This window comes from Mchenga conophoros, linkage group LG3, assembly GCF_057382185.1.
Source record: "Mchenga conophoros isolate Kocher_MC1m ecotype Shallow Benthic linkage group LG3, M_conophoros_male_GT1.1, whole genome shotgun sequence".
Lineage (NCBI taxonomy): Eukaryota > Metazoa > Chordata > Actinopteri > Cichliformes > Cichlidae > Mchenga > Mchenga conophoros.
In genome coordinates, this window is record NC_140528.1 from 37,812,255 (window position 1) to 37,833,852 (window position 21,598).

At 43.1% G+C, this 21,598-nt stretch overlaps 3 protein-coding genes across 4 annotated transcripts in view; 2 read left to right on the top strand and 1 right to left on the bottom strand.

The window, feature by feature from the left end:
• LOC146578510 (hemicentin-2-like) overlaps positions 1 to 21,598 on the bottom strand; it is an 871,231-nt gene that overhangs the window by 90,618 nt on the left and 759,015 nt on the right. The window lies entirely within an intron of this gene.
• Positions 1 to 21,598, top strand: part of LOC146578513 (limbic system-associated membrane protein-like) — a 75,247-nt gene that overhangs the window by 41,062 nt on the left and 12,587 nt on the right. The gene's annotated exons all lie outside the window — the stretch shown is intronic.
• LOC146578515 (E3 ubiquitin-protein ligase TRIM35-like) lies at positions 16,961 to 20,703 on the top strand. Of its 2 annotated transcripts, XM_085268693.1 has the most exons (2): positions 16,961 to 18,098; positions 20,201 to 20,703. In XM_085268693.1, the coding sequence occupies exons 1-2, from the start codon at positions 16,961 to 16,963 to the stop codon at positions 20,209 to 20,211; spliced, it is 1,149 nt and encodes a 382-aa protein (XP_085124819.1). In that variant the 3' UTR covers positions 20,212 to 20,703. The 2 variants fall into 2 exon arrangements, with proteins under 2 accessions (XP_085124819.1, XP_085124818.1); XM_085268692.1 differs by lacking the exon at positions 20,201 to 20,703 and having other exon boundaries at positions 16,961 to 18,473.

Consider the following 21,598-nt stretch of genomic DNA (forward strand, 5'->3'; position numbering starts at 1 on the left):
ATGAAACTTGAATGTTTTGGATACTTACTAAAACAATATATGAAAGTAATGAGAAAGTGGCCACTTTCATGAGTAAATCATGTAAGCCTTATAAGATTTACTTATATGTAGTCTATGTTGTGATTCTACTGGTGTTACTGGTTCTGCTGGTGAGACGATGTGTTCACAGGAAACTTGAAGGTTTGTACATATTCATTCTTATTCATTGTGGTATTTTGTTTCCATTCTGTCATCATAATTTGGTCCATTTAGATTCTTAAATCATAAAAGTGTTTACTTTAACTCATTTCAGCAGATGGAGAAGATGACATCACCAGTGACATCACATACAGTGTTGTGAAATCATCAAATCCTCAACAACCTCCAGTCAAAGAAACCAGAGATGGAGGTTTGTGTGTTCACCCAGGTGTCATCCACATACCTGAACCAATGACTTGGTGGTGTTTCAGGGTAGGATAGCAAAGCCCTCTTTCCCACGTCTTCCATATACAAGTTGCCCACAGTGGGTGAAACTGGGGAGCCCACGGCACACCCACGTTCCTGCCTGTAGAACTGACCCTTGTATGTGAAACAGGTGGAATTAAGACACAGTTTCAAAAGCAAGCACACCTGGTCCAACAGCCTTGTCTTGTTCTAACTGCTTCAGACAGTCTGTCACCCTCGTCCTGTGACCACTTCCTGGGTCTCTTTCAGTCTTCAAATATAAAGTTTTTACAGCTTATAGATTTTAAGTTCTGCTCCAATTATTTGGGTAAAGATAATAAACACTTTGATGGCCAATAAGTGAAAGTGAAAACGTGATAAACCAATAATATAATTAATAAATAATAAATAATTATATTTTTTGATAAGTGAAGTTCACTGAACTGAAAGGAAAATTTGGTTTGATGATGGTTGACATGTTTTCCAAACAGAAGTTTTTCCTCTAGTGAGGAGATGCAGGTGCAGCAGAGCATTGCTGGAAGAAATGATCCCAAGGGTGGAATCTCCTGAGAAATCTTCAGAGACCCAGCGAGAAGTAGGGACCATAGCTGACAGCCCAGGCAGGGGTTGAGGTCAAAGGTCATGCTGTTTGGGGACCTACTGGTCATCATGAGAAGATTCTGGAACCACAGCAATGACCATAAAGCTGCATTGGAAGGAGAGCTGTGCCACGGGGCTTTCCAGAGGTAATCACGAGGAGATTGTGGACAACAGATGGAGATCTGAAGGATGAGGGGAGCGTTCCAAGCTCCAATCGACAGTGCAGAGAGGAAGTTCAAGGATGGCATCATGATTCTGTGAACAGAAAGCAGAAGCTATGGTGGTGACGGGGAATGACTGACAGCAGTTTCCTATGAACATCACCTAATGCTGTGTCACTGTGCTATGCATGCTTTGACACTCTGAAGAGGGTCTTCCTTTGTGTCATTGTTGTTGTCATTTGCATCATGAACAAGACTGCTGAAGTGACTCAACAGGTGGGGTTACAACAGCAGTAAAATCATTGAATCCAATACCCTTTCCAAAAAAGGTTTTCTGCAGAGACGAAAGGACAATAGAGGAGTCATAAGTATCCCCCCACAGGAAGAATGCATGAAATGAGGTGATGAGGGTTGATAGAGGCCATAAAACAGGAGTGCTGACAAAGGCCTGCAGCCTTGAAGATAACTGAAAGCCACATTGACAAACAGCAAAACTAACTGGTGTGTTTGTTATACCCATGTCTGCATTTGGACTCTGGTCATATGGACAGTGATAGAAACAACTGGAAGAGACATTTATGAAGCTCTGAGGAACTCAAACCACTCTGCATGTGTGATTTACACACCTGGAGGAGATGCACCACAAAGCTGGAATTATTTTGCAAATGTTAATTTCTATGTTTGACTGTTAACATTCATTTGCTTACTTGGAGGGTGTCAATGGAAAATTGTATTTAGTAGTCAGTATAATCTTTTAGTGATATAAGTTTGCATATGGTAGAATGCTGCATGTAACATTCTAGGGTGTACACCCCACATCCTAGGAGCATGAGAGAGGTCGTACCTCGTCTTATTGTTTTATGGTAGGATTAACGTAGCTATGTCTGCTTTAGTCTAAGTGCCTTTTGGTTTGATGAACTGCTGGACTTTGAGACCAGCAGGTTTAGGGAAGATCTTATGGGGCCACACTCTGACCCCCCCCCCCCCCCCCCACACACACACACACACACACACACACACACCCAATGAAGTATAAAATAAAGACCGGGGCAGTTTCTCAGGCGCGAGTCTCTCAGTCCGGAGACTGCCCTTGCTTGCAAGAAATTCTGTGTGTTTCTCTTCTCTGAGTCTTTGCTGAAGAAGTATTTTAGAATATATTCCTTAACAGAGAGAACGATGCTCGTCACAGTTCTCTCCCTCATGCACGAGCAACACAAAGAGCTCTGGTGACTTGCGTCTTGTTTTTGCCATTGTAGTAGAATTGTCTTGGCGTTCCAGCAATAGGTCTGTGCTAGATGAACGTGTCAGCAACCTTCAAACACGTGTGGAGAATTCATTATTTCTTTGACAGATTTTTTACTAAATAACAGAAAAAAGAAAGTAAGAGAAAAATCACCTGCACAAGTGCCGAGGTAGGTCTCCCTGCAGGATTGGTTTTCCCTTCATCAGGAGCAGCGCTGGGCTGTTTAAATCACGGACAAACAGGATCCTACAGTTGTTTATGTTTTTAAACCCATTTTGCACAGAGAGGCATTTTTTGGAAAATGCATTGATAGTAATGTTGAATATTATTACACATCAAAAAAAATAACTACAGTAAAATAATCACATCGTGACGCCTCTGCCTTTCTAAATGGAGGGACAGTAACTGTGTGTGTATGTAAGCGTATAAAACCTGAAGATGGTAAGATTAACAGTATTTTGTCTCTATCTGCCATTCTGCTATTCATCTCAACAATAACGTGGCGCACAGCGTGGCGTGAAAATAGCCACATGCAATGGAGCAAAATATGGGTGTGTGTGGTTGGAGGATGTGTTCATGCGCACAAAGGGGGGGGGGGGGGAATTTTTCTTGTGAAACAAAGTTTGGGAACCACTGGTTTAAACGATGTTAGCACAGAAATATTAGCTTCTGTCATGACTGATGAAGTTACTGGTTAATAAAGTTTCCAGTAAAGTGTTTAATCGCAGCCACAGATTGACTCTAAATATCCCGTTTTTCTTTAGTGCATCTGTAATAAATATGTGCAAGTTTCAGTGCTTCGTTTAAACTGTATGATACTTATACTGACCCAGGGTCAGTGTAAAATACAATCCTAGCTGTGTGAACAAAGCCTGGCTCCTTTAATCCTGCATGACAAACCTCAGGATGCAGGTTATTATTACTCTTTCCTGCTGGCACACCTGTCACACCTGAGAGTCAGCTAGAAACTCACAGTGACGTGGACATCATGCAAAGACTGCCAGACTCTGTAATACTGCAAATGATCAGTGACTCAGGTTAACAAAAAAGAAAGTAAGAGGAAATTTAATTCTATAAAATGTGAAAAATTCCACACACATGTAACTCACCACTGTGTGAAGATCACAGGGGAGAAATCGTTTCTCTGAGTCAGAGATGAGTGTCAGTAACACAGAAGTTGTTGAAGGAAATTGCCTTCCCGGGTTTCCTCCGTGGCGTGAGCGATAAGCAGAGTTTGTCCTTTCCTTATAAGACTCCTAATTATTCAAAGTAACACTCAGGTATGCCGTTCAGCGGGGTTAGTTACGATATCGGGAGCAGCTAGGAGAACAAAGTGATACAGAAACTGTTCAGATTGCTTTCCCAGAATCAACTCAAAGGTTTATTTGATACACAGCAGTTTATATAAAAGAAAAAAAAGGTTCGTGTGTCAGCTTTCCCAGTTCAAACCGGTACAGACCAAATAAGGAAACGTCTTCCTGCCTTGTGAGCAAAGTATCCCTTGTGCAGTTTATCAGTTCAGCTATAATTTATGATCATCCCAGCAAAATACACTCCTAGACATAAAATACAGAGTTCTTTCATTAGTGAATTCTGAAACAAACCACCTAGCCTTTAACGAGCCTTTTCCAGGAGATAAAGAAAAGGGAGTATGGGAGTAAGGAAGTGGTCTCATCTCTGTGGTGTTTTCGACCTTGGGGTACCAGCTTGTGAGTCCTACACATTAATTCTTGGGTCACAGAGAAAGAGAAAAACAACTAGTAGATCGGCCTTATTGAGTAACAGTTTTCCTGTATAAAACAATATCCTGTAAATGCTACTATGGTATCAAAATACCTAACAGTTCCCCTCTTTTATTATTTTTAAAAATAATAACTCAAATAGAAAGGAAAAATCACAAATGTAATAACATAATATAAAGATAAATCATAAATGTGAAACAAATTATAAATGTGCCTTCGAGTGAGCTTAATATCAAAATCTTAAAAAGAAGAAAAGAAAAAGAAGAAAACGTCAGTCTCTTCTTTGACGATTGAGTAATTCACAATCTAATGCTCAATACATACATCAGGATCATCATTGATGACATCTGACACATAATCTGGGTCAATTTGTGCCAATTGCAAATACATTGAAGTAGCTGTAGTAGTAGCTATACGGGTTATCATTGAACGTACACAGGGTACCACACAACAGGCAATAATCATCAAAAACAAAATAATACATGCTACAATGGTTACAAAAGCTACAATTAGTTCCTTCCATTTTCCAAACGTGTCCTGCAGCCACTTGTCTATCCACTGACCGTGACCTGCATTGGCTCTTAGTTCTATCTGCAATGCTTCAAGTTTATTCATAGCTTGTGTGAATGAACCGTTAGGGGCTGTATTATTGGGAATGAAAGTACAACAAACATCTCCGAACATCGCGCAAACACCTCCTTTCTCAGCTAACAGCATGTCTAAGGCCATCCTATTTTGCATGGTCATTAAAGAGGTAGCCGACATCTGTTCTCCTAGGGCCTTAAGGGCCGTATTGGTCAAATTAGTAAGTCTTTGCTCATTGTAATAAACATAATTGATCCAGGCTACATTTTTGTTTACCTGTATATGCGGTATTAGTGAGACAAACCCTGCGGATATTTCCCCTTGTGCCTTCAATTCCCTTGGTATCCCGCGTGGAACCCCTATGGCATCTATGTAAACGTTATGTGAGTAAGTGGAGCGTCTTGTACGTTTGCTGGATACAGGCAGATCTGAGGTTTGTTGTATTAGTAGTTCTTGAGCTAAAGTTACTAGACCGCAGGTACCGGTCCAATTAACAGGTAAAGCCACTCTAAGGGTATTATTGCACATCCAATAAGCATGTGGGATTGGTCTGGTCAGGCGCGAAGCTGTAAAGCCTTTTAATATGCCTCCCCAGTACGAGTCGTTTAGTGTGTTGGGCGAATGCAGGATTGTGGAGTTATCTGAATGCGTACTTATATATGCATATAGATAAAAAAACATATGTTTATGTTGTGTCCTGTCAACACTCGCTGCTAGCCATGTTTCATTACAACGTGCTCCTGGAGAGTCAGAAAAAAATGTATAGTTTTGCGCGTCATAATTTATGTTTTCAAGTTTTGGTCGGTGTATGCATGTCATCAAGATATTTGGGTGATGGCGCACCTGTTTTGGGGGCGAGAGAGGTTCAGTGCGGTCTTCGGGGCGCTTCATTGGGTTACAGGGGTGGGTAGAGTCGTTAATCATGCTGACATCCTTACTAGAGACTTGTCCTGTGTATATGAGTAAACAATCTAAAGGACTTAGTTCTACTCGCACCGCTTCAATCAGGGTTACTGTTAAGGGCCCCTTTTCATCATTTTTGAATAGCATCTTTGTCAGGGGAAAACCTGAGATTGGGTATCCCACTATAACCTGTTCTGGATTACCCTTTGAACAGACATAACAATTGCTGTTTCCTAAATCACGAGCAGCTGTTCTAGCATTTTCATACCAGGAGTTGACTCCTACTCTAGAGGGTGCATAAAATGGTTTATTAGTGGCGTCTATGTTGTCATTTACTGATTTTAGGGAACGTGAAGAGTGCATTAAGTAGGTGTCTCGCAAAATAGAGCATGAAGTATCGTCAGCAAAATATGACCTGCAGAAATGTGAACATGGTTGCAGTTTACAATACAAAATAGCAAAGAAAAATCCTAAGGTTAATGCGATAAGTATGATGAATAACCTAAATATATAAGAAAAACAGTTCTTCAGTCGTCTTCTGGCCTGGTCCCAGGTTCGAGAGACATCGAATAAGCGCCGTATGATGACAATGGGCATTTCATTTTCTTCATTATCAGGATGGAGTGAGTCTAGCTTTATCAGGTTAGACATCATGTGGTACTTTTGGCTTTCTATTCCTGCTGGATGTTCGAGTACCTTGCTGTGGCTCTTTCAGACGTTGTGTGTTAATCAGTGATTGCGTGTGTGCACTGGATCCGGGCGCTGGCTCGCCTGAGATGTCATCTACCCGTGTGTGTTTATGTGCTCTAGTTCCGGGCGCTGGCTCGCCGGAGATGTCGTCTGCTTGATCCGACGCCTGAGATGGTCCGATTGGGCTGGTCTTAACCCTGCTGGCATGAATCCACTGAGGTTGTCCGTCCGTAAGGATGCTGGTTCTCGTCACTGCCAGTACAGTCTGGGGGCTGGAAAACGCGGCCTCCCCGAGTGTTCTTGGTTTTAGTGACTTCACTAACACCGCGTCCCCTGGTCTCCACTTGTGGGTTGGATCTGTGGAGGGGAGAGGCTGGGAGAGACAAACTTTCTGATAGTTATTATTCAGTGTTTCTACCAGATTGTGGACATAGTCGGACAATGCAGTGTCTATGTCCCCTTCCAATAGCGGTGCCCCTCTGGAAGCTGACCATGGTGTTGGAAATGGTCTTCCCATGATTATTTCAAATGGAGATAATTTGGTTGCTGCAGATGGAGTCATTCTAATCTCGCAGAGGATTTGAGGAAGTAGTTTGATCCAGGTCATTCCTGTTTCTATCATTGCTTTAGTCAGGCGATTTTTTATGGTCCTATTCATTCTTTCTACAACTCCTGAACTCTGAGGATGGTATGGCACATGATATTTCCAGTCTATTCCTAGAGTTTTAGTACACTTTTGAATTACTTCTGATGTAAATGAAGGTCCTCTATCACTGTTAATTTGGTGAGGTATTCCAAATCTGGGTATTATTTCATTGCACAACTTTTGACAGACTACTTTTGCAGTTTCTTTTGAGGTTGGATAAGCTTCTACCCATTTACTAAATTGATCCACTATTACCAGTAAGTACTTGATGCTTCCTTGTGCTGGCATGTGTGTGAAATCAATTTGTAATGTATGAAATGGAAAATCTGGTTGTGGTAAATGCTGATGTTCTGCTTTTGGTTTTCCTACATTAGTTCGTGCACATGTTAGACAGGTTGCTAATATGCTTTTTACTGCATGCAATGTTTTCTCAATTACAAATCTTGATTTTATTGCCCTTATTACCCCTCTTTGTCCGACATGACTCACACCGTGAAAATGTCGGACAAGGACTGGCAGCAGGGAAGATGGGAGGGCAATCAAACCCTCAAGGTTTTTATATAGGCCATCTCTGTCATCTAAGGCACAGCCATTATTCTCCCAATAGGTGTAATCACAGGCAGATGCTTGCGCTTGTATGAATTTTAAATCAACATTTGTTTCGAAATAGTCTGGGAGTGTAACAAGTGGCAGCTGTAGGGGCACAGATAATACTTCCTGTGGAGGTGGGAGCTGTGATGCAGCTGCAGCTTTGGCTGTCACGTCTGCTAAGGCATTACCTGTTGCTTCGTCTGTGTCAGCTGTACTGTGTCCTTTCGTTTTTACAACTGCAACGGCCGATGGCAGCTGTATAGCCTGCAAAAGTCTCTGCACAAGATCAGAATTAGCAATCGGTTTTCCATCAGCAGATCTAAATCCTCTTTGTCTCCACAATGTGCCAAAGTCATGTACGACGCCAAACGCATAGCGGCTGTCTGTGTAAATTGTTACACGCTTATCCAAGTGGAGCTCACAGGCGCGTATTAAAGCCATGAGCTCTGCTTTTTGTGCTGAGTGAAATGGTAATGAGTGAGCCTCTAGTATGATGTCAGGCAATGTCACCACTGAATAGCCACAAAGAAATGAGTTGTCATTCGGCCTTGAACAGGACCCGTCCACATAAACCGTGGCTGAGTCTGGGATAGGTGTTTGCTCTAAATCTGGACGTGGTGCTGTGGATTCCTGTATTCGTGTCATGCAGTCATGAACATCAAGCCTGTCTGAGCCATCCTGTCGGTCAGAAGAACACAGCATATGGATCAATAAATGTGCTGGCGAATTGGGTGTGCTGCTCGCTTTTATGGTGAGGTTTGCTGTGGAGGTCAGTGTAGCTTCATAACCTGAGCGACGTTGTGCGGTCATGTGTTGTGTAGTTATGTTTGCTAGAATGGTCGTGACCTGGTGATTGGTGTGTAGAATAGTGTCATGTGAGAGTGTAAGCTTCTCGCAGTCCCTTATCATGATAGAGCAAGCTGCTACTGCTCTCAGGCAGGCCGGCATCCCCTGAACTACTGCTGGCAATACCTTTGAATAGAAGGCTACTGGACGGTAGCCACTGCCATGCTCTTGGGCCAGTACACCTGTGCAGGTCGTGCCGTTCTCTGTAACGTACAGATGGAAAGGTAAGTGGTAGTCAGGCAGACCCAAACAAGGGGCGGAGGTCAGCGCTCCCTTCAATGCATTGAAAGAGGCAGTCATTTCTGTGGACCACAGTATTCGAGGAAGCTTGTCTTTTTTGCAGCATTCACGCAGAATGTGGTCATGAAAAGAACAGTCTGGTATCCACTGTCTGCAATAGTTCACCATGCCTAAGAAGGACAACATGTCCTTCTGTGTAGTAGGCCGAGGGACGGAGGTCACAGCTTTGACCCTGTCTGCAGTCATGGAACGTTTTCCGTGAGACAGTGTAAATCCCAAATATTGAACAGAAGTCTGACAGTACTGCATTTTCTTTGCAGATGCTTTGTGGCCAGTCTTTTGGAGGTGCTGGAGAAGCATGTGTGTAGCAGTTTGACACAATTCCTCACTCGGAGCACAGAGGAGGAGATCGTCCACATACTGGATCAGAGTACAGCCCTCAGGAGGAGCGAAGCTGTCCAGGGTAGCACGGATCACCATTGAGAAAGCAGCAGGGCTGTCTATCATGCCTTGAGGCAGACGAGTCCAAGTGTACTGCTTATTTCTATGTGTAAATGCAAATAACGGCTGTGTATCTACATGCACAGGCACTGAGAAAAAGGCAGAGCATAAATCCACCACGGTAAAATGTGTGGCTGTGGATGGAATACATGTCAATATGCTGGGGACATCCGGAACCAGAGGTGGCAAAGGGATAATGACTGCATTAATTTGTCTTAAGTCTTGTGTAAAACGCCATACGCCAGGTTTGTTAGGCTTTGGCACAGGATTGACAGGAGTATTATATGGAGATACTGTAGGCTTTATCACTCCTGTAGTCAATAAATCTCCTATGATGACATCTAGGGCTGAGGCTTTTTCGACAGAAATGGGATACTGCTTGACATATACTGGCGTGTTGTTTTTTAGCTGTGCGTGATAAGGTATACAGTCAATAAATCCTACATCATTCTCACCTTTAGACCACAATGTCATATTCTGGTATTCAGCTGGCAACGTAAGTGCAGAAATAGTACAGTGGATAGGATAGGTTAGATCTATGTGACGACATGGTGTAGTTATGTCATAACCTATGTCTGAGTTATGTGACAAGACCACTGTTTGGCCTTCACTTGTGTGAGCAGTTATCATGTTGTTGAACAGTGTGAGAGAAACAAAAGTGTGGCTCCCAGATATGGGATTACCTGGCAGTGGTTTTTGAACACGTCTTTGGCACAGTGTGTGTCGTGGAATACCAGACAAAAAGGTGTTGAGTTCATTCTCTGCTGAGCCGTCCAGCTGACACAGAGGCTGTTCCTTCTCCATGGTACATAAGGCAGAGAAAACATAGCTGTTATCAGTATCAGCAAACATTTCACCTTTTGTGTTAAATGAAATACACAAATTCATTTTTGCCATTAAATCTCTGCCTAATAAATTCACAGGCGAGTTTGGAATAATTACAAATGGATGATATGTGATTTCATCTGGTTTAGAGCCCCAACGTGTCTTTAGAGAATGAGTTTTAGGGCATTGCACTACAGTTCCATTAATTCCCATAGTGTTGATGCACACAGAGGACACAGGCCCATTATAGAATTTCCCAGACAGTGAACTTTTAGTGGCTCCACTATCCACTAAAAATGGGTATTTCTTACCATCTATTTCTACTTGTAGCATGGGCAAATGTTCTGTGTTAGGGGACAGCTGCAGATGCAGCATCGTGTGTAGTGCTTCACACTGCTGTCCCTCATCCTCACCTGGGCCTCCCTAGTAGCGACCCAGCCGGGGATTATCAGGTGATGGGAAAAGATCATGGTGAGAATTGTAACGCACCCTTTCCCATTCTGATTCATGCTCTGGGTGTCTGCGGTTACTGGAAAACTGAGCTAAATTTGCACCTCTAGCTTGTCTGCCTTGTGGGTTATAATGTGGGTTGTAAGGCTGCGGCCTAGATGTGGGGCCATTATTGCATGCTTCTTGTGGTTGCCAGTTACCTTGACTGGAAGAGCTCTGCTGACGCCTAGTGGCGGGAACTTGTACTGCGTTCTGTGGTTGAGGCGTGTGTGCCCTGTTGGTGGCTGCAAAGCGACATTCTCTGGACCAGTGTCCTACCCTTCCACAATAAAAACAAACATCTCTATTCTTACCATTCCGTCCTCTGAAACTTCCTTGCTGTGCTGGAGCGGGTGGTCCTGCATACATTAATTTCTCACTTTCCTCTGAGCCTTGAACATCAAAATTCAACATCATCTTAACACTGTTAGCTTTTGTGATAGTAGGAAAAAGGTCTGCACTGGCCTTCAGTTGTACAAGCTTTAAGAAAGCATCTTTACTCAATTCGTAGAGATTATTAGTAGCTGTCACTTTTAGCAACTGAGAGCATTCGGGGTGGATATTGTTCAAAAAGGTGGTGATGAAAATCTGATCATTACCATACTCTGGCATGCATGCCTCATCAGTCCAACAGTGCATAAAGCGTTTTATGAATACTAGGATAGATTCATCAGGCTTCTGTTTACACATAGTTACTGCATTTAAGTCAATTTTGTCTCTGGACATTGTGAGCAGGAATTTCTTTAGATTCTTAAAGAAATCGGCGACTTTGTCATTATTTACCCACAAAAACTCTGCAGTTGTGGATGCTTTATCATGCTTTGGGTCTAATTCACTTATCTCTTCTATGAGTTGTGACTCGGTTACTCCAGGAATGCATTGACACAATATGTACCTGTAATCCGGACCACCCAAATGGTGATATCTGGTACTTCTCTGTAGTGCAGAGACAAAGGCTGTAGGATTTTTAAGAGGATTGGGAAGCTCTTTAATAGTTGTCACTAATTCTGAGATTTTAGGGGGCTGAATACAACACTGATCTCCTATTATCATAAAGGGGTAGGCGTCATTGACGTCACTAGATTTTGGGTCTGTTTGTTTACTACCGCGAGTGTTGGCGTGAGGACCTTTGTCATTCCGGCTTTGTTTTTCCTTTTTTTCTTTTAGATAAGTCTTTATTAAAGTTCGGGTAACAGGTATTTCTTTAGCTACCTCTAAACCTCTAGCTACGAAATCATGGCGTTTCATGTGGGTGTCTATTGTGGACACTGCCTGATGCAAAAGTTTTTCTTCATAGACGTCTAAATTGTTTTTCATAAGCTCCTCACATTCTTCTTTCAAAAGTTTTTCTCTCTTTCTATGTTCTGCTAATTCTTCCTCGCGGCGTATATATTGTTTTTCCTGATCTTGTTCAATTAGGTGGCTGAGACCCGTTGCATGTGATTCAGGTTTTGTGTCACTGTCTTTTAAGCTGGTTGGATCAAAGCGCTGACGTTGTTTGCATGCGGCTGCTGCAGCAACTATTAATTCGGTCTCATCTTCGTAAGGCGGTGGGGCTGTGGGCTGAATGGCTGAGCATGCAAGACTAGCTTTTCCCGCGGTAGATTTATTTTCTATGCTGGAGCCTGCACTAGTTTTATTTGATGTAAAAGTATCTACACCTGGTTCCGGTCCCTTTTTCCATAGTGGTAACATTTGATGCATCACGTCGCGGCATTCTATCATATATTTTCTACAGGACTTTTTAAGCAGACTACTTTTCTTATCACAAATGATATTCAACATTTCTACTGACCTGTTTTCTGGCGATAATCGTTCGGGATAAGGCTCCGAAAAGAAATTAGAATGCATTGAACTTATAGTCCGTAAGTTGTAAACAAAGTCAGTCACATAAGCACTCCCGCATGTTCTGGATACGTAATCATGGAAGTCTTCGCCGATTCGTGGACGTGGGTTACACGTAACCGGAAATGGGAGTCGTACTGAGCTGTTGTTTGAGGCTTTAAATTTAATTTTTGTTGGTTTTACAGGTAATTTTGATTTTTTATCGGACTTGTCTGTGGTTTTTGAATTATTCTGACCCATGTTCAGTGATTTCCAGAGGGGTTTACACGCTTGAAGGATTTATGTTAGTATTTTCGCTGCGGCACAGCTGAGGTTACTTTAAATTTATTGCTAGCAATTTTTTGTTTGTGTGAGCAACTCTCACTTAGCGAGCAACTTCTCGTAAAACAACAGGCAACTTCCTGTGTCTTTCTGCTTTTAATTTACTGCTTTTAACCCTTGTATGGTAATCGGGTCTGTGAGACCCGTTTTCAGTTTTCTTTCGTTTTTTTTTTTTTTTTTTTTTAACAAAATTAAATTTAATTATTTACTAGCTTTCTGTGAGTGAGCAACTTCTCACTTTTTAACGTACGTTTCAAGATAACAGGCAACTCCCTGTGTCACTCTTTGGTGAGCAACTTCTCACTTAACGAGAAGTATTTAAGACAACAGGCAACTTTCTGTGTCACTTTTCTAAGTGAGCAACTTCTCACTTTTTAACGTACGTTTAATTAAACAATTAATTATTATTATTTTTTAAACAAAATTAAAATATTCAAGACAACAGGCAACTTCCTGTGTCCACCAACACCACACAAGGGTTAATTTACTTTATTCGGGGACTGAGGAAGTCGTCAGTGTATCTCTCTGGATCACTAAGTGAAACTTCGTCAGCATATCCCGTTTCTTTATGGATTAATCACTGAGAGAGGTATAATAGGTCTTTATATAAATATGAAAGACGCATATTTACCTTCTGTCAGGAATCCCACTTCTGACACCAAAATTGAAGGAAATTGCCTTCCCGGGTTTCCTCCGTGGCGTGAGCGATAAGCAGAGTTTGTCCTTTCCTTATAAGACTCCTAATTATTCAAAGTAACACTCAGGTATGCCGTTCAGCGGGGTTAGTTACGATATCGGGAGCAGCTAGGAGAACAAAGTGATACAGAAACTGTTCAGATTGCTTTCCCAGAATCAACTCAAAGGTTTATTTGATACACAGCAGTTTATATAAAAGAAAAAAAAGGTTCGTGTGTCAGCTTTCCCAGTTCAAACCGGTACAGACCAAATAAGGAAACGTCTTCCTGCCTTGTGAGCAAAGTATCCCTTGTGCAGTTTATCAGTTCAGCTATAATTTATGATCATCCCAGCAAAATACACTCCTAGACATAAAATACAGAGTTCTTTCATTAGTGAATTCTGAAACAAACCACCTAGCCTTTAACGAGCCTTTTCCAGGAGATAAAGAAAAGGGAGTATGGGAGTAAGGAAGTGGTCTCATCTCTGTGGTGTTTTCGACCTTGGGGTACCAGCTTGTGAGTCCTACACATTAATTCTTGGGTCACAGAGAAAGAGAAAAACAACTAGTAGATCGGCCTTATTGAGTAACAGTTTTCCTGTATAAAACAATATCCTGTAAATGCTACTATGGTATCAAAATACCTAACAGTTGTCATGGGGCCCGTTCTTCGTACCTCGCTAAGTAGGTTAGCCGGATTAGATTGTTGACGATTTCGCGTGATCCTGGATCAGTCGGTTCCCCGAAGCTCATCCGGGACTTGCTGTCATAGCAACAGAGCCGTAAGCGTAAACCTGCTCGGGAGCAGGTTTACTTTATGTAAACAGGATTAGATCGCGGCCACGCAGGTATGTCCGCTTCATTTATACGAAAGCAACAGCGATATTTTACCACTGTTGTACCATAAATAAATAACATCAATGTAACTAAAGATAATGCAGCACTTGATCCTTTTATTGATGTCACACAGATACATACAGGTCATTTCCTAAAAAAGGGAAATGTACTATTAACATTCTATTACATGTATGTGATTATTACAGATGTAATTCATATTTCAGAGTAGTAATTGTAAATTACTTCGTGTAATCAAGATGAGAGACCACGGCTATAAAAGCGAAGGTGGATTTGGGAAGCCTGTCGCAGCCATGTCCTGTCCGTATACGCGACCAACCCATTGCGGAAGGTGCAAGATTGATAAGGAGAGTTTTCAGAATTCAGCGTATATTGCGGGACAGACAGGATCCTTTAGCTCAGCGCGACAGTGTGCTCATAGAGAGATATCGATATTCCCGTGAGGGTATTATTTACTTAACCAACTTGTTGACGAGGGGGTGCAGGACCACCACCTGTCTTTTTTTCCTCTGCCCTTTTCTTGGTTGCTGTTATGAACAAACTAACAGAGTATTACAGGCCAGTATTACCTTGCCAAGAGACGCAAAGCAATCTAAGAGATAAATATTACCATTCTGTAGAATACTCCTGTATTCCACTTTTACTTGTTCCCATGTTCTTGTGGGTCCTGTTGTGGCTCTAATGTGAAAGGGGATATAATGTAACATATTATAATATAATATAATGCCATATGATATTGGACAATATAGTGTCATATGATAGATCTACCCTACCGCCTACTGGTGTTGGCCAGAGGGGCCGATGGCGCGATATGGCAGCCTGGCTACAACCGTAGCTGCCTCCACCAGTGTGTGAATGTGGGAGTGAATGAATAGTGGTATCGTAAAGCGCTTTGGGTGCCTTGGAAAGCGCTATATAAACCCAATCCATTATTATTATTATTATTAAATTACCTACGAGTTTGATTTGTCAGCAACTTTCTGCCAGCCCTCTCTCCTTGCTTTTGCAGCCTTTGCAGTGTTCTCTTGCGTTTTAATTAAACTCTGAAACTCCTGAAATCCCTCACTCATGAGTTCTTGCTCTGCTGCCGGAAAATACCGAGCACGCCCCTTGGACATTTTCGCCGACCAATCAGCGGGTTGCCGATCAATGTTTCTACTATCGATGCGTAGCCCCTTTTACGACACCCAGTGATGTCACATTCCTGCGTCCAGCTGTAGTAATCGTCAACAGCAGGTGTGTTCGGGGAACCGGATTAGCGAGCTCACGGTTAGCGCGATGATTTGATCTTGGATGTGTCATTTGATCTTGGATGTAGTAAGCGACGTACGAAGAACGGGCCCCTGGTCCCCGCACCTCGCCAGCTGACAGCAGTCAGGCGCTTTGTTTTGTTTATTCTCCTCTCTCGCCTCTGCTCTCCCTTTCTCTCTCGTCCTCTCCCACTCTCTCTTTCTCCTGCCGGGGCGGAGCTCAGTATGGGCTCCTGCTCCTGGCCCACGCACCTGGAGATGATCAGCACACCTGCCGCTGATTATGAGAATTGGAGTCCTACTTAAGATGGCGAGTCTGCTCTACTCGTCGCTGGATTGTTGAGCCATCAGCGTCAGTCGTCCTGCACTCTGCAAAGTTTGTTCGTGAGCACGTCTGAACCAGGAGACTAACTGTCTCTCTGTCTGTGTATAGATTTCCCCTGGACCTGTTTTCCCTGTGCACGGTGACTGAGCGTGAGCAAGAGTGATGGAGGAAAGAAGAGGAGCTGTGTGTGGTTGCGAGGGCTGTATGGAAATCTCCCCTCCCTGGACTCCTGCCCCTTTCACTCCCGGACCCTGGAACCCCTTTTCCCCAGACACCGTTGTGTGTGTGTGTGTGTGTGTGTGTGTGTGTGTCACCGTGGAGAACACTGTAAATAAATTCACTTTTGATTTGAAGAAACTTGTGGTCTGCGCCTGAGTCCGCTCCACTAATCGTGACAGAAGTAAAACTCAGTGTCATGCAGTGACTTTTACACAACCAGATCAGATGAACCAGCTCACACTAAAACATTTTGCTGCACTCTTCACACTTATTTCTTTTCTTTCTGCTTTCTGAGATAAAAGCTCTTTATCAGTAACTTTTACAACTTCTGGCAGGTTAATGTCTGAACTTTGGAGTGAAACACACCTTAGTTACAGGAAATAACACCACTGTCTGTAACTAAGTGAATCCACCTTAACACCACCTGTGTGTGTGTGTGACTGCATTACACTCCCACTGCTGGGAACCTGAACAAGAACCAGAACAAAGTCTAAAATAGAAGCTGACAAACAGCTGCACCACCGAGTGACACTTTATTTTATAAACTTCACAACAGGTTTCATGTTGTGACCTGTGGAGGTGAAAAGACACAAAACCTGTTTTACAGCTTTTGAGCTGCAGGCAGGATTGAAACACACCTTAGTTAAAAGTCAAACAGCAACATTTGTCTCCTCCCCTCACGTCACTCAAATGTGACAAACCAGGAAACAGGAAGTTCTTCGTCCTCAGTAAAGAGAGACGCACAGACGATCAGACTGAGCTCAGACCAAACTAGCAGCTTCCTCTGAGTGAGTCCAGCTACAGGAGAGAAAAGTGGAAAACTCCAACACTGCTGCTTCAAGCTGCTGACGCTCCACACACTGAATGTGAGTTTGAGCAAAAACACGACTCAAAGGAAGTTTCAGTGAAGGTGGTAGAGGAGGGAGGGGAGCCAGGACTGACTGTACTTCCTGTCTGCTGTTTTCAGCTTCACTCACAGACTCAATGGCTTCCAGATCAGAGGAGGATCTCTGCTGTCCGGTCTGTCAGGAGGTCTTCAGAGATCCTGTTATTCTGTCATGTAGCCACAGCTTCTGTAAAGACTGTCTGAAGAGATGGTGGAGAGAGAGACCAACACACGAGTGTCCAGTTTGTAAGGAAATATCAGTTTATGATCCACCTTCAAACCGAGCTTTAAAGAACCTGTGTGAGTCGTTCTTACAGGAGAGAGATCAGAGAGCTTCAGAGGCTCTCTGCAGTCTGCACTCTGAGAAACTCAAACTCTTCTGTCTGGACCATCAGCAGCCAGTGTGTGTCATCTGCTGTGCCTCAGAAAAACACACCAATCACAGATTCAGACCCATCGATGAAGCTGCACAACAACACAAGAAGGAACTTCAGGAAACTCTGGAGCCCTTAAAGAAGAAGTTAAAGGTTTGTGAAGAAGTTCAAGTGAAGTTTGATCAAACAGCAGAACACATTAAGGTCCAGGCCCGACACACAGAGAGGCAGATTAAGGAGCAGTTTAAGAAGCTTCAGCAGTTTCTAGCAGAGGAAGAGGAGGCCAGGCTGGCTGCACTGAGGGAGGAAGAGGAGCAGAAGAGTGGGATGATGAAGGAGAAGATGGAGGCTCTGAGCAGAGAGATAGCAGCTCTTTCAGACACAGTCAGAGCCACAGAGGAGGAGCTGAGAGCTGAAGACGTCTCATTCCTGCACAACTACAAGGCTGCAGTGGAAAGAGTCCAGCGCTGCCCCCTGCTGGATGATCCACAGCTGCCCTCAGGAGCTCTGATAGACCAGGCCAAACACCTGGGCAACCTGACCTTCAACATCTGGAACAACATGAAGGACATGGTCTCCTACACTCCTCTCATTCTGGACCCAAACACTGCTCATCCACAACTCATCCTGTCTGAAGATCTGACCAGTGTGAGACGAGGAGGAGAGAAGCAGCAGCTTCCTGATAATCCAGAGAGGTTTGATTATCACTTCTCTGTCCTGGGCTCTGAGGGCTTTAACTCAGGGACTCACAGATGGGATGTTGAAGTTGGAGACAGTACAGGGTGGGAACTGGGTGTGTTGGAGTCTGTGCAGAGGAAGGGAGTCATACAGTCTGGATTATGGAGAATAGGGTTCTGTTTAGGTATGTACTACACACACTCACCATCAGCAGAATCTTTTCTCTCAGTCCAGAAGAAGCTCCAGAGGATCAGAGTGAATCTGGACTGGAACAGAGGAAAGCTGTCGTTCTCTGATCCTGATACTAACACACACATACACACCTTCACACACACTTTCACTCACAGGATGTTTCCATACATTCACACTGATGGTAAACTGAAGGTGTGTCCGTTGAAGGTGTCAGTGTCAGTGCAGCAGATGAGTTGAGGATGATGATGTTTCTAATGTTGTTTCCTGTCAGTGAGTTGAAGCTGTTAAACTGCAGCTGTCCTCCTGCTGCCTCGTTGTTCCAAAGCTCTTTGTTTCTCTTTTAGTTTCACTCTTTCTTTCTGTTTCTGCTGTCCACCTTTTCACATGGAAAATCATTTCACTGTTTCTCACTGAATGACTCCCCAAACTAGATTTGAAATTCTATCAAGTTTCTAATCATTCCAAGTGATTCATGTTTCTATTTGATGTGTAAATGGAGATGATTTAGTTTGCTGGGATATGGACTGACATGTGTTGAATGGGAGGAGCAGTTTGTTGTTGTCTTCTTGTCTGTTTATGACAACAATAAATATGTTGTTGAAACAATGATTCATGTTTAACTCCATATATGAAATGTTTCTGCTCTTTGAATTCTGTTGGATTAAAGACTTTCTTCATGACACAAATGAGATTTCAGTGTATTAATAGAACTAAATAAGCTCAGAGTTGAAAGGCTGGAGTATTATGTACGTGCTTCACTGTCAGGATCTTCAGGGGGATTCAAAGGGAAACATCAAACTGCTGTAATGAGATAAACTAGTTGGGCTGAACACACTTATCTGTAGTTTGTCTCCATCCAGGATCATCAGAATATAATGAACATGTGTGAAGAGCCACAAAATGCTGCTGCCCTCTCAGCATGATGAGCTCCAGCCTTTGTTAGCAGGACAACAGGAAACATGAGACAACTTTCAGAGACAGTAACCAACTGTGGCCACAAGATGGCAGCAGCTGATCTGAGATCCTTTATTGGACAGAAGGACTCTGCTCTGTGACGTCATCAGAGAGACGGCCTTCACTCTGATAGATCTGACGTCATGTCTGCACTGCGATGATGAAAGCTGATAAACACATTGTTATTGATCCATGAAATCACCTCTGTCCTCTCAAGTGTAGCTGTTTACAGAGCTGAAGAAGTCCTTCATCATCAAAACAGACAAACATGTATTTCCTGTATTAAGTGACGTCATCCTCACTCTGACCTCTTACATACATTCTGTTCAGTTTTCCTGCTGTAAGAAATAAAGTGTGTGAAAATAGAAATGCAGGGAAACATCCATTAATCACAGCTGAGCCGTTTGTTTCTGACTCACATTCAATGAGGCTTCAGGTGTAAATACCTCAGAAGTGTTTGTGAGTTCAGTAGAAGCAGACCCAGTCGACCATCATGGCCTCCACAGCACTACACAATGCAACAGAAAGGCCTTCATCATCTGCTGAACCACCTCTGAACCACGACGCTCTCCCTGCATCTAAAAGCTGTTAGTCAGGATGAGATGCTGCTGTGATCGCTCACAATTTACCTGTGAGACCTTTGTAAATATTGTCTTTGTTTCTGGAGGAAACACCTTTAGTCTGTTTGTATTTGGAGTGCAGATCTGGGCGTCCATCACTTTAACCTGCACACGTTTAGTTATTGAGTGTAGTTGATGTTTGGCAGCATTTTATAAGTGACAGTTCATGAACGGTGAAGGAACAGAGGACGCCTGACCATCCTACCTGTGTCAGTAAGAAGACTTTCATCACAACTTCACAACTTAACACAACTGAAACCTGAATTCAGTGTTGCATAGTTTACTAACAGTGTGTGCTGACACTGAAGTTAGCAGTTTGTTTCCTAAGAGCTGCTGGGACAAACCACAGTGACCGGCTACAGAGTTTAGTTAAGGTGGTTCTAACATGTGACCTGTTGAATTATTTACAGGGATTTATTTTTCATTTAAAGCATCATTTGTGAAGTTTTTATGAAGTTTACTTCTTTTATGTTCTTTGTGTAACGTTTAGATTTTCTTGTCTTGTGTTTTAACTCTTCAGGTTTCCTGTAACAGAGATGTAAACCACCGTTTTCTGATGCTGCTGCACTGGGACATAAACACGGCCACTTTATTAGGCACACCTTGCTGGCTGCAGGTTATAACCCCTGCTGGAAACATCCCCACAGATTTGGATCCTTATTGCCATGACAGCACCACACAGCTGCTCCAGATGCTGCAGGATGCTGGTCAGGGCTCTAACAGTGAAACTTTACTGAAAGTAAGAAACCTGAGAGGAAATAAACTTTGACTTTAGTAAGCTGAGCTCTGAAGCTGTGATGGAGCTCAGTCGGTGTGAAGGCGGCTGCTGTGTAACAAACGTTTGTCTGAGGTGCTGCGACTGATCGTGGTCATGTTTATTTAAAGAAGTCGGTGATGAAGCAGGCTGTGCAGTCCGAGCTCTTCATCAGTTAACAGTCCTCCAGAGCTGCTGCAGGGAGCTGACTGTCCTCCAGGTGGCGCTAAGTGAACAAAGTCCAAAGAAATAAACTTGGACTGTTTTTTGAAGCCTAAATAAAATGTGAATAAACTTTATAGATACATTTGAAACCAGCTACTCTGTGACTTTACACACTCACACAGTAACAGAGCTGATTCCTGATTGGAGCAGCACAGAGTTAGACTTCTTTTCTGGCTGTGGATTGGTTCTTCAGGATTTCCTCCTTTACAGGTTTAAAAACAATCTCTGTTTTTACATTTTTTGACCTCCTTCTTGTGTCTAAAGGTGAAGCAGCACCAGCCTCCTCTGATCCTCATGTTGTAGCTCTGTGTGTCCAGCAGGGGGCAGAACACCTCCAAACTGTGCCAGCAGCTCTCACTGTGAGCTCAGACGTTTGTGGACACTCAGTTTGTTTGAACATAGTAAATAATCAGAGCTTCTCACACTGTTTATGGGGACACCACCTGCCCGAGGGTGTACTGTGTCAGAGAGGTGGTGTATGGTGCTGGGTGTAGTCTCTCTGCTGGTTCACAGTTTTTACTGAGGAGCTGTGTTCATGTCAGGAAGGTTTCGTCTGATCACTGTGGTGCAGTTTGGTTTACTCTGTTTCTGAGTGTTTGTAGGATCAGTCTCTGCAGGTCACCTGATACCTGGCAGTGAAGTGTTTATGAATCAGCTCCGTCAGATTGAATCCAACAGAATAACATGTAAAACACTCCAGGGCTTTTACTCTGAAACTTTCTCCAGAGCTGTCTGGAGTTTTCTTACATTAAAATATTCTGGGATTACCAGACTGTCCACATCATGTGTCCTACCAAAACTTTCATCCACAAATATACCCTGACATTAAACCCAAATAGATGTGAGAGCGAGTCATTAGTATCAGTACTGTGTGTGTGTGTGTGTGTGTGTGTGTGTGTGTGTGTGTGTGTGTGTGTGAGAGAGAGATATTCAGGTAAC